Source organism: Camelina sativa, chromosome 19 (genome assembly GCF_030686135.1).
Source record: "Camelina sativa cultivar CO46 ecotype springtype chromosome 19, ASM3068613v1".
NCBI classification, from domain to species: domain Eukaryota; kingdom Viridiplantae; phylum Streptophyta; class Magnoliopsida; order Brassicales; family Brassicaceae; genus Camelina; species Camelina sativa.
Window position 1 is genome coordinate 7,696,711 of NC_141898.1, and position 13,311 is coordinate 7,710,021.

Here is a 13,311-nt window from a genome sequence, read left to right on the forward strand (position 1 = left end):
TGATGAAAAGAAGTAAACAAAAAAAAGAGTGTATCGTATGCCCCCACTCGGTGATAATGATTAATGAGTATCCAACCATGTTCTAAATATGATTTTCTCCCACTCATGAAATTATATATATCTGCATTATTGTATCTATATTAGGTTTTACCATGTGATATTGTAATAGTTTAGAGATGCTTGTAGTCGATGGTGAATTGCATCTATATATATATACTGTTAACAGTTGTAGGTAGAGTTTTGTAGAAACTCTTGATTCGCAAGTTAAGAATATACATTTTACTATTTGTTAGTTATAATTTAGGAATGAATGATCTGACATATTCTTATTATGATTCTCAATTGATATTATTGGATTAATAGTGTACATTTAAAGCTAATAAGATCTTACCAAATATGTAATCGTATATTAAACGCAAATTAGATATTTCCTAAGACGTATTCATCTTGAATTAGTTGTTATATTATAGGGATGTGATTAAGAGGATGTGATTACATAATTTGGGTTATCAATTCTTTTTGTCAAACTCGGTCCTAAAAATTCGGCATGCAAATCAGATCTTTCTTAAGATACAATGGGCATTAATTGACATTAATTGGATGTAAATAAATATGCTATGGATTAAAAACCGGTCCAAAATATTCGGCAATCTTAAAGAGTATCCGGATAATTGAATCGGTTATAATTTTAGTTAAAAACCCGACTCGAAGTTGGCAAAAAGTGGTGGCATCATATTGTACTCCAAAAATGTATTCCGAGCTCTATATGTGGATATACTTGTTTGGTTACAAATATCCTAAGATAATTTTTAATATATATCCGTTTACAAAAATTCAAATCACAATATATGCTGAAAAAAATCTACAATTTTATTAACTTTATGTATTAAATAGTAATTAAAATAATTAAATATAAGATTAAATATAAATGAAAGGAGAATTATATTTTAATTTAACATATTGATTTAAATTAGATAGATATATTTTAGGAAATTAATATTATCAAATAAAGAAATAATTGTGTTTAGTTGTAAGGATTGTAGAGAATTTAGTTGAGACTTGTTTAGATACAAAGATAAGAGAGGATGACACAAAAATGTACTTAAAAAAAATGTTAAAGATAGATACACCATTACATTTCATGGGTTTTAAATTCTTTTCTAATATAAACTATCTGGGCCAGAATCATTGGGCCTATAATAGTAAGATCCAGTCAACGTAATTAGAAAGCCTTTATCGTTGGCTTCTCTCTCTCCCCTCTCTATTAAGCTCTGACTCGGCCTCTCTCTCTGTCTCTGTCTTCTCCCGTCGTCAGCAACAAACGCCGGTACTCATCTGACCGATCTAGGGTTTCGCAGTCGCCATGTACCGCACGACAGCTTCTCGAGCTAAGGCCCTTAAGGTCATTATCTTACTCCAACTTTTACCAATAAATTTGGTTTTTTTTTTTTTTTTTTTAGGAAAACGCTTGAGTTGTGTGTGAACAATTTGTATGTTTCAGTATGTTTGGATTTGGTTTGAAGGGTCTCATAGATTCTTATAGATCTTGATTCAGCTTTATCTTTATGATTTCATGCTTTTTAAGATTTACTAAATGATCTCTGTTTCCAAAGTTTTAATTTTTATCAATGTTAAATTATCAATCTTATAGTTTTAAATTCAACTACATTTTGGATGAGAGTATCTATCTTGCAATCAATTTGTCCCAACTGAGACAAAAAGTTTAACAATGCATAGGGTTTGTGTGTGTTACAGGGCATTCTTAACCACAATTTGCGGGCTTCTCGCTATGCAAGTTCTAGTGCTGTTGCAGCGAGTTCTTCTTCGACACCAGGTTTCTTCAGCTGGCTAACTGGGGGCTCCTCTAGTTCGCTTCCTCCGATGGACATTCCCTTGGCTGGTGTCTCACTTCCACCACCACTCGCTGATCATGTTGCCCCTGAAAAACTTAAGACCACTACTCTTTCCAATGGTCTTAAAATCGCCACTGAGATGTCTTCGGTGTGTGCTTCTTTTTTAGTAATCCCAAACATCAACTTCTTGGTGACACTATTGAAAATTGCAAAGTGATTTTGAGTTTGTGAATTTTGTTTAGAATCCAGCGGCTTCCATTGGTTTATACGTTGATTGTGGTTCGATTTATGAGACGCCTTATTCCCGTGGAGCGACACACTTGCTTGAAAGGATGGCTTTCAAGAGTACATTAAACAGAAGCCATTTTCGCCTTGTAAGGGAGATTGAGGCTATGGGAGGTAATACTTCAGCCTCTGCATCCAGAGAGCAGATGGGTTACACAATCGATGCTCTCAAAACCTATGTTCCTGAAATGGTTGAAGTGCTTATTGATAGTGTGAGGAACCCTGCTTTCTTGGATTGGGAAGTGAATGAAGAGGTAATAAATTAAATGTCATGTTGCATTAATCTCACACAAAAACCAAAGCAAAGCTTCTTTGTTTTTGACGTTCCGTTCCTATCGTTTTTTTTCTTCTGGCAGCTCAGAAAAATGAAGGTGGAGATTGGAGAATTTGAAAAGAATCCTATGGGATTTCTCTTGGAGGCGGTTCATTCTGCTGGTTACTCTGGGGCTCTGGCAAATCCGTTGTACGCACCTGAATCTATTGCATTGACTGGGGACGTCTTGGAGGAGTTTGTTTCTGTAAGACCTTTAACACAAGAGATAATTGCATTCTTCTCTGGAATTATTAGCTTTTGGTTAGTTATTTCGTGTAAGTGGCTTCCTTCTCATTTAGTATTGAAATTTCAGGAGAATTACACTGCTGCACGAATGGTACTAGCAGCTAGTGGAGTTGATCATGAAGATCTTCTAAAAGTGGTTGAGCCATTACTTTCTGACCTTCCTAATGTAACTCGAGCAGCGGAGCCAAAGTCTCAATATGTCGGTGGAGATTTCCGTAAACATACTGGTGGAGAGGTACTAATATGATTTACATATGTTGTGTTCCTTTCAATGGGCTTCTTTGAGTAAAAAAAAAAGATTATGATTCCTCATTTCTTTCTTCTTATTGTCTCATTCTCAGGCTACACATTTTGCACTTGCTTTTGAAGTGCCAGGATGGAATAACGAGAAGGAAGCTATTATTGCAACTGTTCTTCAGGTGCCTAACTCAAATACTTTACTTGATCTTTTCACATGCAAAGATATAATGTATGGAAGATCTAATTCTTATTAGATGCTTATGGGAGGAGGTGGCTCATTCTCTGCGGGAGGCCCTGGTAAGGGAATGCACTCTTGGCTCTGTAAGTCTCTCTGGATGTGTTTTCTTTCTACAAGCGGCTCCTTCTAGTTTTTAACTCTCAATGTTTTTTTATCGTAAGTTCATTAGTTAGTCATAATGATGATAAACATGATTTCCTTATTGTCTGGATGCAGATCTTCGCATTTTGAACGAATATCCGGAGGTTCAATCATGCACCGCATTCAGTAGCGTCTTTAACAATACCGGATTATTTGGTATCTATGGTTGCACGGTGAGTTAGTTGTTGATTATTATCGGCTTTAAGCACGGTATCTACGGTATGTGAGTTTGCTTACAATTTTTTTTTGGGTTGCAGAGTCCTGGCTTTGCTTCGGAGGGAATTAAATTAGTAGCTGCTGAAATAAAAGATGTTGCTGAAGGACGAGGTTTTTATATTTTCTTAAGATTTCTTCCTCTGTATTGTTGAAACTTACATATATAAACCATACTATTTACTTTGGTTTTTTGGCAGTTGATCAGAAACATCTTGATCGGGCCAAGGCAGCAACGAAATCTGCGATTCTGATGAATCTTGAATCTCGGGTAGGTTCACTCATGACTTTCCACCTCTTCTTTTTTAAGCCATGAGTGTGAGACTTTATAATGGAATTTTAAACTGTTTTGTGTGATTGGCTTGCAGATGATTGCAGCAGAAGACATAGGTAGACAGACACTTACGTATGGAGAGAGGTACATTACACACGTACCAACCTCTATACTGGTTAATAGTATATAACCAGACATTTCTCTAACCGTGGTTTATGTTTAACCTAACACATTTGCAGGAAACCAGTTGACCAATTCTTGAATACAGTAGACGAACTCACCTTAAAGGACATTGCAGATTTCACTAGCAAGGTTATAACAAAGCCTTTGACGATGGCATCTTTCGGAGAAGGTAATGAACAAAACATATCATTTCACCTTTTCATCCTTTTTAACAAACTTAATCCAGTTTTACTTCGTGTTTGGTTTGGTGACAGTGTTGAATGTTCCAAGCTATGACTCTGTAAGCAAAAGATTTCATTGAAGCTAAAAGAAGCAATAAGATCTTTTGCATCAGAAGATAGTAGAGTTTGGGACCTGTAAAATAAAGAAAGCCTTCTTTTTTTTTTTTTGGAGATATCTCACAAGATATTTGTTTTTTGTCTCCAATCTCTAATTGTCTTTGCTTATTTTTGTCTCTTCGGTTCGTGAATAATGTGGATTGATTGATACGTTTACCAACTTTTTCCAGCTTCAGTTTCAATTTAAGAATGTTGGGAAACATAGGCCATTAAAGATAGACCAAGTCTAAATACTTAAAATCATAAAATGTTTTGAAAGTATTAACAACATTATGATGATGAATACAATTGTATCTCTTTTTGGCTCCTGTCTACATTCTAAACTATGATTAAGGTTGTTTAATTACAGAAACTCTTAATCAAAAAGGCTATATGAGGGAATCTTTTTGGCAGATTACAAGGTATATTATTTTACTGCTTATCAAAAGCCGTTGATGTGTTATTTTATTCTAAGTTTTGGGTTTCAAAAGAACGAATATGATGACGTAAACACGTATCGGCATGAACCAATCATATCCCGTGGTACGGGCGGTTTTAAAAAATGATTACTACTCCTTTCGTTTTATAATATAGGATGTTTCCAACTTTCTATACAACTTTTAGATTAAATTTATATTTTATATTACATACACTTGTTTATGATTGATTAAACTTTTTAAAAGTAACTATTTTTTAATATGAATATTTTCACTAAAACATTCTATATTTTGAAACGAAGGGAGTATTAGATATAGTCATATAGTGTAGAAAACGTTAAAAAAAAAAAAAAGTTTGAAAAAATTCACAATAATGATAAACGTCATGTCGTACTTGTCTGACGCTACATGGATTCCAAATTTATTGTAAATTTCAACCTCATTTCGTCATCATATTTAGCTATTAATTATAATATCTTCTCTCGATTACTCACATCTTTGAATTTCAAATTCTCCAATACCAATAACTAAATTCAATTTTACCTTAGATTATTCTGTATAACCTTACACCTTTTGGCGATGTACATGAATTTTTTTGTTCTATGTAGTAGTTTCTTACTTCTCTAATGGACAATGCTATGGTGAAGAGGTCGTATCGTATGTACTAGTAGATGACTGGTTTTTTTTTTAAAAAAATCCCAAAATTAAACATTTACAAAAGTAGGAACCCGAAAAAAAAGGGAGAAAATAAAATAAAAAAGAAGAGAAAAATTAAAAGTCCTCAATGAAAAAGTCAAAAGCTATGACGATATTTCCTTTAAGGACGAAAATAACGTTTCTTACTAATTATAGAATCTAGCGTCCTGAAGAAACTGATGATCATTCGAACATGGAGAGCGTTGCTGTGGTTGCGTTTGCGTTTGCGTTGGCGTTTGCAGTTGTGGTTGTACCATCCTCAAGCCGCTAACGCTACTCCTAGCCGCCATAATCTCATCAAGTGACAATCTTTTTCGATCAGGACGTTGTCTCGGTGCACTATGCGAACGCACCTTAGCCTTAAACGACTGCGTATTAGCCATATAGCTTGGTGTCATCATACCAGGATAACTCGGCCTAAAACAAGCGTCTCTGCAAACGCTTTTCGCCGGTGAGGGTGGTGTGTAGTAGTGATGGTTATTTGAGAATCTTGGAGTGTTTTGAGCAGTAGGATACTTGCATTTTTCTCCCGGAAAACTCCATTCGAGATCTTTGCCTTGATAGATGAAATCATCCTCACACTCAGATACAGCCACACTCATTCTCTTGGATCTTGATTTCGTCTTGTAAGTGTCAATCTCCACAATTTTGGGACTGGTCTCATCGTACGCATTGTTGTTGTTGCTCTGTTTCTCAACAGAGATTGATATTCTCTTGCTATGGATTTCACTTCTTGAATCATCTAACCTCTCCTGTTATATAATCAACCAATTCAAGAGCATGAGTTCGACGATAGAGATTAAGTTAAAACAAAGATGACTAGAAGAAATCAACGGTTATTACAAGTGAGTGTCGAGGATGAAACATATTGTTGTTGTTGTCTCTGATGAGAGAGCGGTTGATGCGTTGAGAACGAACGCTAGTTTGAGCTCTGATGAGAGCGTGCATGCTATGAAGCGTTTCGGCGGCGCGTTTGCGGACTAAGTATCCTCTCACCAAAGCTTGTAGCTTCACTAGACCTTTCAATGCTCGTAACGCTTTTCTCGCCTAAAATAAATTAAAAATTAAAAATCAATTTAGACAAAAATAATCAATCAAAATCACATTGGCGGTTTAATCTGGAAAAAAAAAAGATACAAAAAAAAATTCTTGAAATTAGCAAAGGTGTGTGTGTGTTTTGTACTGTTACATTAACGAAGATGTGTAAGGAGCAAGTAAAGTACAGACATACTTTCTTAAGTTTTGTCGAATCTAAACGATACCCACATGGCACAATTCCATCTTTTTGTGTCAAAGAAAGAAAAAGAGGTTTATAGGGATTTACCAAATAACCCTTGAAGACTGATTGGATTTTCACGGCGGCCCACCGCTCCATTGTGGTCCCGGTAACTCCACTCCTGCCGGAATATCCTCCGTTTCTTCCGTTACTTGTTAACCTCACCACCGCTACGGTAGCTTGAGCAGCTGCAACCGCTGCGTCTGCTGCTGCTGCTGTGGCGGCAGCAACCGCAATGGCGTGTTTGCTCTGTTCTTTGTCTGTTTCCGCCAGGTAGGTTCTGAGCCAGACTGAGTCTGCTTGGAAAACTTTCCGGTGAATGTCTGACCCACCAGCTTCTCCTCCACCGTCACCGGAGACACGGTTCTCTTTCTCTTTGCTCTTCTTCATACCGAAGATACCCTTGAACCATCTCGCAGCTCTACCCATCTTTGTTCTTCCAATTCGAACACTAAAAGAACACGGTCAAAGATGTTTTCTTGAAACGATTTGAAGAGATGAAAAGATTCAAAGGTGACGGACAAATCACAAACACCTAGAAGAACTTTCCCGTATGCCAAAGAAATGAAGAGGAAAAACAAATTTTACGGCACTGAAACTGAAGACACAATGTGATGTTTTGTGAAAGGAGAACTGTTAACAAAAAAAAAAAAAAGATAAGAAGAACTTCAAGAAAGAGAGAGAGAGAGAGTGATGGATAGGTTCTTGAAAAATAGATATATCAAGTATCAAACCATTTATATATAAAGTATTATTTGAATTTAAACTTGAGCAAAGGACAAATAAGTTGATTATAAAAACTAAGTTCTGTACATTTGCTATGGAGAATTTTTGTTTTTAAATGCACCGTTTGGTAAAAGAAGGCTAAAAACTTTTGATTATACGATTATAGCTTCAAATATAAGGTAACGTATTTTATAATTCCAAACTAATTAACAATATTAAAAAAAGGCTAAGCGTCAGGTTTAAGGTAACTTGCTTTATTCAGCAAAATAAAACTTTAGAATATTTTAAGATTTTGATTTGTTTGCTCAAGAAATATTACTACTATGAAGGAAAAAGATGGGATACAGTTTATATTTCTAGTTATGTAATTGTAAAACAAACAGTTACTTCATTTGAAAATAGTCAAAATACCTTGAATTTCAATTTCAATGAACTGACAACAGTTGTAATCATCCTTTTTGAAACACGAAAAGTAGGAATCATTTACTCAGAAAATTTTGAAAAAAAAAAATGTTAAGAGATATACTGTAAATACGGATTTACAGAATATTTTTTAAACACAGTGTCTAGATTTTAGGGCTGTGAATAATTATTGTTTTGAAAAGGATAGGAAGAAAGAAGTAAGGTTAAATATTTATAAATAAAATAAAAATGGATCTGACACAACCTCGTGAAGAACTGAATTACAAGACAAAATGATGTCATGGAGAGACAAAAGATGGAGCGCTCTCTAATTTTCTATTAATCGGTTCTTTTTTACTATTATGGTTTTTTTTCAAAATATGCAAAAAAAAAAAAAAATCAAGCCACTACGGAACACGGATCTGCAGACAAACAATGAAGACGAGCAGAGTAATTTATATTTTTTTTTACTTACAGATTGAAACTATAAATAAACTCACCTTCTTCAAAGATTCAAAAGTGTTGTGGTGATGTCTCTCTGCCTCTTGAGCAATTTGTTAAGTATAGTATATTGAGTAATATAAAAAAAAAAAAATTGTCTTTATGGAGCATTGTGTTCTTACTCGGTTTTAGAGATACCCTTCTTGTAAATCCCGTTGTTACTTAACTTAATTATTCACATTTCCTTTCCTCAACCCATAATCCCTTTTTCATTTATTACAATATATAGTATGTAAATTGACATGCTAACTTAAATAGACACTTGCTATTTCTTAAGGTAAGAGATCTTATGGATTTCGAAAGATAATCACTAATTAATCCGTCTGATTTGGTATTAAAGCGTATATTACGCTACATTGAAATGTCTCGACTTATTTCTAAAATCAAGTCTTGTTTACAAATGGAATGAGATCATGAGAAGTTAACGATATAAGTGGTCGCATGGTCGACGAACGTTGACTTGACTAAGCTGTTTCCATCATTATAGCTAAGGTTTATGCTCGTGTCGAGAAGTGTGGCTTGGTAAGGAACGAATATGTGAATCTGGAAACTATAATAAAAAGTTGAAACTTTATGAATTAATGATGAGTTTCTGTTACCAATCAAAGAAGGTAGTAGTAGTAGTAGTATCGGGGTTTGTCTACTACCTCGAGAAATGAAGTTAACTTTGTGAAACAATGTACCTTTTTAACGTTTTTCTTTGTACTACTTTTTTGGGTGTGATTTATTTGGTTTTGGGTACAAAGTCATACTAATTTTAGATTCCTAGAGTCGTTATAGAAATTCCACGGTTGCAAACTTGTATATATTTTCATCCACTATAAATTGATCAATAACTTCGTTCACCGTGACAATTGACAAACATTTTTTTTTTTTTTTACCATACCATATTGTACCTTTCTTATTCGTGACAAGACTATTTCCTTAGTTCGATCTGAGTATTTTTAGGTGAGACGTAATAACAAGATTAAAATAAAATAGTTTTTGGCAAGAGTTTAAGACGATATGATCAACTCAGCAGAAATCGAATATAATTATTAAAGTGGATTTAGCAAGCTCCATATCAATATGGCTATACGAGAAGAGTCACGATTTAATATTTTGGCCCTGCAAAAAAGCTTTCGGAACTACAATTGTTCTCCCACGATGTACAATCATTTGTCATTTAAGGTTGAGTTTCGTATTTTTTTTTTTCCTTTAATTTGGTTTGCGTTCAGTCCGATTCAACTAGTCCAGTTTTTTTTTTTTTTGACAGAATTCAATTAATCCACCTTAAACGACGATAATGTAATTCGGTTTTGTTTTAGGTCAGTGTGTTTCAATGTGGTTTGTTTTGGGGTTAGTTACTTAAAGTTCAAACATTTTTTTTTATTTTTGTGTTTTTCGCTAAGACACTAATTAAGTAATTATTGTCCAGTCTTCATAAAGAAAAAGAAAAATGCATTTGTAAACCATTTTAGGTGTGACGGAGAGTGCACTCCCATGTTTAACCCAATATTGGATTGTCCCGTACTCCCGTTACAGCCCAGTATGGGATATGAGTCCGTTCTAAATGGGCGCACGAGCTTACATCATAAAGACTTTATAATTTTGGTTACACACGGCAAAATTATCTTACTGGCTTAATCCGTTTTATTATTAGTAGTAATTCTTACTGGCTTAATCCGTCATTTTTACGGTAGAAAGTTTTCAAGAACACAAGTGTCAAACCGGTTAACTCAAATTATTTTTTACCTTGTCTAGTCTAGACTTAAGTTATTTTGCAAACCGACTCGACAAAAAAAAGCTTCAAATTTGTTATTTTATAAGAGGCTATGAGGTTTGATTTTCTTTCCGTAGCTTTAAATCGGAAAAAACAACGACGAACATGGTAAATCGATTCATCAATCCAACAAAGGTAATAAATTAATTAACTAACAGCCTTCACTTAGCTTAAACTGCATAATATGGGTTTGTATCATGAAGAATATTACAACTTCGTATATATAGAGAAGAAATGTGTACATGTGAGAACATAATCATAATGAGCTTCAAGCTCTCCATTTATATGCTACCAGCCTAACACACACATTACAAGAACGTATATCTAAATCAATATCGTAATCAACCTTAGACTAAATAAAAAAAATATATAAGATATTTACCTTTTTATTTTCTTTTCTTGTTTTGCCTGACTTCACCCTGTGTGCCATAAGATCCTTACGACATTGGCACTCTTAAAGTTATCTTCTTCAGGCCATCTCTCAAGAACATATGCGTCTTCTGGCTCTTCCTCTTCCTTACCGAAACTAATAGACTCACTTTGTCTCTTGCTACGTTCTCAAGAAGAAGACAGACCAATAAGAAGACATAGTTTTTTTTGTCTCTTTGTCAAAAAATTTCTGGTGATCGCTTAAATTTACAAGACTACCATCCCCAAACCATATTTCTACTTAAAATAAAAGGAGCATAGAGAACTTATGAATAAAGTTTAAACGATGAAACGAACAAGTCATTAAGCTGTTATATGTCAAAATGATGTTTCTAGAAGCACTCGATTACTTAGGGACCCTTTTTAGTCACAGAACATATTTATTCATATAACTCAATGATTACACATTTACAATATGAGCACACAAGTAATTCGATAGGTCCATCACAACTTGAAAAATACTTTCTTCTTCTTTCGTTCTTTCTGCTTATGATATCTTGCAGTTATGCCTTCGTAGGCTAATTAGAGCAGTATTGATTTTGTGTACATTTGTTTTATTTTATTTTGAAGAGAAAACTGTATTGAATTGATCTGATATGTTCACTTCGGCTCGTGAGTAGAATAGAACACTCATCATTGTCTTATTGCTGGTACGTTTCACACATTTTAATAAAAGATCTTTGAAATAGTAAAATCAGGAACTACTGTGTAAGCTTACTTTGTGGAAAGACTGATCTCCTATCTGTGTTCTTTTGTTTTGGCTTTTTGCTGTTGTATTATCAATTCATTTTCCTAACATATAGCAAAAATATCATTTTTTATACAATTGACATGTCATATATTTTTCTTATATATAAAAAAATTAACATTTGTTTTATCAATTTTATTAAAATTCTAGGGTTTTCTTTTAATTTTGGTTGTTTATCATTCAAAGAAATCGGCGCTTTTGTCGAGACTTTTTTCTACAAACTTGCATTATTTTTGCAGCGTAATTTTTTTCTCATACACGTTTTTAAAAACTTTCAAAGGGTCATCATGTGGGGAGAGCTAAGTGGGATGGGCATTGGAGAAGGGTTTCAACCCTCAATTTCATTATTCTTTAGAAACATAACATATATACAAATTCAGCAGTTATGGGCGCCTCCACTTGATGAGTACTCTTTATATTGGAGAATCTTGTCTCTAGTCAAAACCCATAATCACTTCTTTTGAGTTCTCTTTCTCAAAATCCATCTATTTCCTTTTCTAATAAACTAGTATACATACATATAAATTAAAATGGAGATAGATTCTCACAATGCGCACATGGAAAGATTATAAATGTGTAAGGGATCATCAACGACAGAAACTTATAGACCGATCGACCTAGCCCGAATGTCCATAGCAATTTTTTACCATTAATAACCAGAGAACTCCACTACAATAACTAACCTGTTTATCATCACGACAATATATGTGTATATCAGTATATAGATGTATTCATAATTGTACGTAAGGTAAGGTATACATGACTCTAGTGTAACAGATGAATCATGTTGAAGAAACCTTTTACTGTTTTTCTTGATGTGGGCCAAATGTACCTACTGTTTTACAAGATAAAGTCGTTAGTGTTCTCTACGTTTAAAGAGTATGTCGGAGAATTATTTTTCATTGTAAACAGCGTTTTTAGGTGTTACCAGTAGGAGGGCCATTAGTATGTAGGGTTATATATCTATGTATATAAAATAATAAATTTTTAGGTGCTACCAAATTTTCTAGTGGCTCAAGTTTTACCTTATAGCATTTAAATTTTGACTAGAGAATTATTGAGTAGTACTATTCGTTATATTATAGGTTTAAGTTAAATGGCAAACAGTCTTAACAAAATTCAGTGTGTTCGCCTGTATTCAGTACACAATGGACAATCAACTGATGAAACTAAATTGGTATACCTTACCCAGAACCATTGCATATTGTTTTTTCTTTTTTTTTCTGAACGAGTTAGAAATCCAGCCAGTTGATTATTTTATTGGTCATGTGGTATGTATAGAAGTTTTTTATTTGATAGCTAAGCATAAGTGTTCAACGTTCAATTTCTTTGCTGCAGTGGTGGACAATAACCATCACAATCATGTACATATTAGATGAATAGATAAGGGATTCCTTTATTTGAAGGAGTAATAAGTCTCACATTGCTGTGTGAGTTAGGCATGTCTCAACGAAAAAGACTAGTCTGAAAAATGAAAATGTAATGTTCCTATCATATTTTATTTTTCATGTCTCTCATTCAGTATTTTCTCCCAAACCCCCCAACAACAAATTCTAACTCACGCACTTATTACTGCTTTATAAGAAGAATCATGTTGTTGCTCTTTAGTTTTTCCTCATGCTTGATAAGAAATAGAAAATTATAACCAATGAAAGTAGTCAATATGTATTTAGGTTCCAAACGATGAAAAAACATCCGGAATAAATAAAAAAATGAATAAATTTAAAATTGATATTTCTTTTTTTTTTTTTTAACACACTGAAATTGCGGGTATTCGCTTTAAATGTGTTTCAGAAAATGTTTGCTTTTGTTTGAAAAATTGTCTTCCTATATTGTGGTTGTGGACTAGAGTTGATGAGTCTGATGGATGAATCTTCAATGTCACCAACAACCCCTTGTTCATGAGTTTGGTCTTCTATGTTAAGAGTTAAAGAACTGTGGTCTCAGTCTTAGACCACTTGATTAGCACACAATCTTAACCCATATACAACTTATTTATAACAAAGTGTAGAAGAACATCAAAACTTAGCT

The 13,311-nt window shown here is 33.9% G+C and overlaps 2 protein-coding genes and 1 long non-coding RNA gene across 3 annotated transcripts; 1 reads left to right on the forward strand and 2 right to left on the reverse strand.

Moving 5' to 3' along the window:
- The first annotated feature begins 1,204 nt into the window (after positions 1–1,204).
- LOC104765487 (putative mitochondrial-processing peptidase subunit alpha-2, chloroplastic/mitochondrial) lies at positions 1,205–4,524 on the forward strand. The gene is made up of 13 exons (XM_010489207.3): positions 1,205–1,402; positions 1,756–2,001; positions 2,096–2,392; positions 2,495–2,656; positions 2,765–2,932; positions 3,039–3,116; positions 3,192–3,258; positions 3,392–3,489; positions 3,574–3,643; positions 3,730–3,800; positions 3,898–3,947; positions 4,043–4,155; positions 4,241–4,524. The coding sequence occupies exons 1-13, from the start codon at positions 1,364–1,366 to the stop codon at positions 4,285–4,287; spliced, it is 1,506 nt and encodes a 501-aa protein (XP_010487509.2). The 5' UTR covers positions 1,205–1,363; the 3' UTR covers positions 4,288–4,524.
- Positions 4,525–5,287: 763 nt separating this feature from the next.
- On the reverse strand, positions 5,288–8,470 carry LOC104765488 (protein IQ-domain 26-like). The gene is made up of 3 exons (XM_010489209.3): positions 6,761–8,470; positions 6,280–6,483; positions 5,288–6,188 (listed from the first exon to the last, which is right to left on the reverse strand). The coding sequence occupies exons 1-3, from the start codon at positions 7,139–7,141 to the stop codon at positions 5,583–5,585; spliced, it is 1,191 nt and encodes a 396-aa protein (XP_010487511.2). The 5' UTR covers positions 7,142–8,470; the 3' UTR covers positions 5,288–5,582.
- Positions 8,471–10,246: 1,776 nt separating this feature from the next.
- On the reverse strand, positions 10,247–10,820 carry LOC104765489 (uncharacterized). Its single transcript, XR_763883.2, has 2 exons — positions 10,486–10,820; positions 10,247–10,399 (listed from the first exon to the last, which is right to left on the reverse strand). It is a non-coding gene; the product is annotated as an uncharacterized LOC104765489 (long non-coding RNA).
- Positions 10,821–13,311: the final 2,491 nt, after the last annotated feature.